This window comes from Formica exsecta, unplaced genomic scaffold (genome assembly GCF_003651465.1).
Source record: "Formica exsecta isolate Colony F162 unplaced genomic scaffold, ASM365146v1 scaffold419, whole genome shotgun sequence".
Taxonomy (NCBI): domain Eukaryota; kingdom Metazoa; phylum Arthropoda; class Insecta; order Hymenoptera; family Formicidae; genus Formica; species Formica exsecta.
Window position 1 is genome coordinate 221,006 of NW_021851429.1, and position 4,246 is coordinate 225,251.

Consider the following 4,246-nt stretch of genomic DNA (forward strand, 5'->3'; position numbering starts at 1 on the left):
CGTTACTGGCCAACTTACTTATTTCGCGCATGCGCACTCCGTTTTGGCCAACACAAAATCGGGAGAGTTGCGCTACTGTATATACTGTGGTACGGTCTCGATGTTGGACATTTCCAGAGTGAAAGTTTCCTGGGTGGTTTGCACCTCCCGCTTCAACCTCGAGTTCTCCGATTCAAGATAACTCATCGTTTCGATGTAAGATGCCGGACGATCGTTGAGATTGAGTGGGTTGCCTTGCCATCGATCGACGATCGGCGTCAACGTGCTCGGCGGCGATTGAATGATACTCCACGACGATGAGGCGGTGGTTGTCGTGGAGGACGGGACGGTTGTCGCGGAGGACGGGACGGTTGTCACGGAGGACGGGACGGTTGTCACGGAGGACGCGGCGGCCGCCGTATTCTTCCTAGGCATCATTGTCGTCGTTGAGGTTGAGGTTAGTGGGTACGTGGTCTTTCTCTCGTATGCGGTTTCCCAGTTACGTGTCGCTTCTTCTTCTTTGCTTGAATGGCTTCTGCCCTCGAACGAAGGTCAATACGGCCACAATCTAGCGTATAATGTATACAGAAGTGGCGTTAAATGAGAATACAAAGGCGTTAACAATAATAAAAATCCTCTTAGAAGAGGAGAAAGTCCAAAAAATAAGGTCCAAACAAAGGACACACGCGTAACGTATCACAACTCACGGCCGTACTCGACGAAGGCTGTAACGGTTGCTTGCTTGCTTGGGTTTTGGGATTGGCTCCAGCGAATACTCGCTATACGGCCATAAACTGGTTTTAAAGATAGAATAATGTCGTATATATGTAGGTTCCTCTTGGGGGAAGGAAGGAATTTGTGTTAGGGAGGTGGTAGGAAAGGAAAAATAGGAAAGCGCAGGCCAGGGTCGGAGTCGGGAATCGAACCCGAGTTCTCTGGGATGTGAGCAGTGATGCCAGAATGCCCACGCTAGCAACACGCAACCGTAGTGGAGGGAATACGCACACAAGCGAAAACCGTGTATATGTAATGCGCAGAGCATTCTGCGCATTACATATACACGGTTTTCGCTTGTGTGCGTATCCCCTCCATTACGGTTGCGTGTTGCTAGCGTGGGCATTCTGGCATCACTGGATGTGAGTCAGGCGCGCTATTCCCTGAGCCACCAGAGGCCCAAGCTGTAAAGCCCGTTCTACATTGATCGCCAGTCGCAAGCAAATCGACCAATCACAGTCGAATATTCGACGGAATAATCGACTGTGATTGGTCGATTTGCTTGCGACTGGCGATCAATGTAGAACGGGCTTTACAGCTTGGGCCTCTGGTGGCTCAGGGAATAGCGCGCCTGACTCACATCCAGTGATGCCAGAATGCCCACGCTAGCAACACGCAACCGTAATGGAGGGGATACGCACACAAGCGAAAACCGTGTATATGTAATGCGCAGAATGCTCTGCGCATAAAAAGAATAATATAAACATTTTAAGTAATTAAAATCCAATCATGATAAATTGTCATTTTATTTAACCAAACATACATTATTTTTTCATCATCAAAATCTTTATATATTATATCATTGCATTCATATACTTCATAAATAGCAGCCTTTAATGTGCACTGGTGTGATGTAGTGCAAGTGACCGAATTCGCTATAAAATACATGTGATTGAAATCAATTCTCCGATTGGTCAAAGCGCATTGCATGCTCCATGCGGAAAGCGGAAATTCGTTTGAAATCATTTGAAATTTATGCCGCCATTTTGTACATCGAGAAATAAAACATTTTGCCCGCGACAAGTTTTGCTCGATAATGGCTACGGCTGACATATCGCATTTCGATAAGGAACGTAAATCTGAGAAGACCGTCTACAAACGGAGGTCGTCGATTTTCCACACGCGAATTATAACGTGCGACCAAACTAAAGGTTAGTCCACCTTGCAAAATATAACGTATCGTATAATATTGAAAAATTTTCTCCTTTAAATTTGGAAAGTTAGAAAGAAAGATAGAGGAATATATTTATCTTTAAATTACCAATATTGTTTCAATAAATATAATCACTATCTTTTATCATAAATAATTTGTTCTATTGTATAAAGAAGTCTGGTGATCCCTAGCAATTCAAGAATATAATTATCTTTTTTCTTAGATAATGAAGGCACATCTGATGAGAACAGGTTTTCACCGAATAAAGTCAACGAAGAATGTATTATTCAGAATGATGAGGCATTTAATCTGAAGGAATATATAGAGAAACTTAAACAAGAGCGTAAAGACTGGCAGAAGGAATACAAGAATCGTAAGATTCAACGGAAAAATCTGACTAAGCAGAAAACAAGTGTGGAAGGACAAGGACAGGTTTTTGATATAAATATATTAACAGAATCTGACAGAGTTTTTCTTTTGACACGTCCCGATTATGAACATATCTGTCAAAATAGTCGGAAAACTTTGGATGCAGCACTAAAAATATCTACACTTAGTCAGCATATACACAAATTAAATAAAAAATTTATGGAAAAAATGGAGAATAATATATCCACAGCCACCAAAAATGTTATAAAGTTATCAGAACAATGAAACTGATGTACTTTAAGTATTGTTTATTCTTACAAGTCTACAAATTTCCAGGTAATAAGGGAGCTTCATAGTAAAAATATAAATACCAATTAAATATGACATTACACACGATTAATTATACAATACTTATTCATGATAGAATGATTGCGATTATGATACATTCATCATATATTGATTCAGTATAAATATAATAAATACAAAATAATTTACCAATAATATATAATATTAAATTTTATGTTTGTGACTGTCTACTTTCTGCCATTTTTGGTACGTCAACGAAATTCTGGATACTTAATTTGATCGTATTTCTGATTTTAGAGCGATTCGTACGATCACGTCGTATTGTACATTAATATTCAATGCTTCAGATAATCTAAGATTGCACAGAGTAACCAATAGAGCTGTCATCTGTATAGATGAAAACTCTTTCTTCTCGCTGCTTTTCTTTCCTTTTGCGCGAGATACTCCTTTCTAGATTGACTGCTATGCAATTCTAGAATGTTATTAATTTTTCGTACAATTTCTTCAGCCGTTACCGAATCCGCTTCAAAATCGTGATTCTTAAATGATGCAGATTGATGAAGCGAATGACTTTGACCTGTAATATCATTGAGTAGTATTAGGATATTATCTGTGAAATATTGATCTTTTATTATGCAGGGATATTCAATGTGTCAAAAATTATAAATTCATAAAAAAAATTTTATTAAATTTTTTTTCGGAATAAATAAATTTTCCACAATTTCAAGAAATATGTATAGTTAATTAAAAGAAAAATAACTGAATACAAACTTAGAAAGTTATCTGGAGCATTGGATTGCGGAGTATAAACCAATGTAAACATAGTTTTCGATCCCTTAGTCTCGGTCACTTCACACCAAGCAATGTTGTCTATATGATAGCTGACTGCTCGCTGTCTATTCCAAAACCTGGCAGCACCTTTACCCGTTATAACTGGGTCTATCTCTATCTTCTCACCCGATATCCCAAGATGAATCTCAGTCTTTGCTCGCATCTTGTTAATTATATATACCCTAGATGTGCAATAAGATATTTATATTTTTGATATTTCAATATATTGTCTTAAGTAATTACATTATCAGTTATTTACTCATTTGTACAAAATTTTGATATGATATTCAATTATTAGAAAACTACCTGTATGATTGATATAACGGCGCCTCCATCGCGGTGGTGTGACCCTCCATCTTAGCCAGATCATTCGCGACCTCCTCCTGCTCCTTGTCTTTATGTTCCAGATCTTCCTCGTCTTTCCTCTCGATGCAGCTAAGCGTGTTGTGCCGCGCTCTGTCGCTCGGTTTCATCTCGATCAGACCCAGTGTAGTGAATTCGAACTTGGAAATAGTTTCTCGCGGGTCCAAACAAGGAAAGGCCCAGTCAACCTCGCCATCGTCCTCAGTGATGTACAGTCCATAACGCGAGATGTCCTCCCTGAAAGTAACGGCCGGCCGAAACTTCGTGAATAAGGCATGCGTGTGCCGACGATGTAAAGTAGCTTGTTACAGACTTCAAATTATGATCGGGGTGTTCACTTGCATATTTGTAGCAAATCAGCCCGATAAAGTCCAACACCCGTGCCGTCACCGTCACTACCACCTGAAGCGGATACATCCTCTCCTCTTTTGGCAGCATACACATGAATATTCTATACTTTCTTACAGGAAT

At 39.7% G+C, this 4,246-nt stretch overlaps 2 protein-coding genes across 2 annotated transcripts in view; one reads left to right on the forward strand and one right to left on the reverse strand.

Annotated features, from left to right (window-relative positions):
• Positions 1-1,561: 1,561 nt before the first annotated feature.
• Positions 1,562-2,774, forward strand: LOC115240146. The gene is made up of 2 exons (XM_029815119.1): positions 1,562-1,904; positions 2,130-2,774. The coding sequence occupies exons 1-2, from the start codon at positions 1,790-1,792 to the stop codon at positions 2,558-2,560; spliced, it is 546 nt and encodes a 181-aa protein (XP_029670979.1). The 5' UTR covers positions 1,562-1,789; the 3' UTR covers positions 2,561-2,774.
• The window catches only part of LOC115240147 (target of rapamycin complex 2 subunit MAPKAP1), a 3,935-nt gene continuing 2,256 nt past the window's right edge, over positions 2,568-4,246 (reverse strand). Inside the window, exons 4-7 of the mRNA XM_029815121.1 lie at positions 4,089-4,246; positions 3,719-4,012; positions 3,353-3,594; positions 2,568-3,158 (exon numbers count right to left, since the gene is read on the reverse strand). The exon at positions 4,089-4,246 is cut by the window's right edge and continues 1 nt beyond it. Coding sequence (XP_029670981.1) covers positions 2,965-3,158; positions 3,353-3,594; positions 3,719-4,012; positions 4,089-4,246 — 888 coding nt within the window. The 3' untranslated portion in view covers positions 2,568-2,964. The remainder of the gene's footprint in view (positions 3,159-3,352; positions 3,595-3,718; positions 4,013-4,088) is intronic.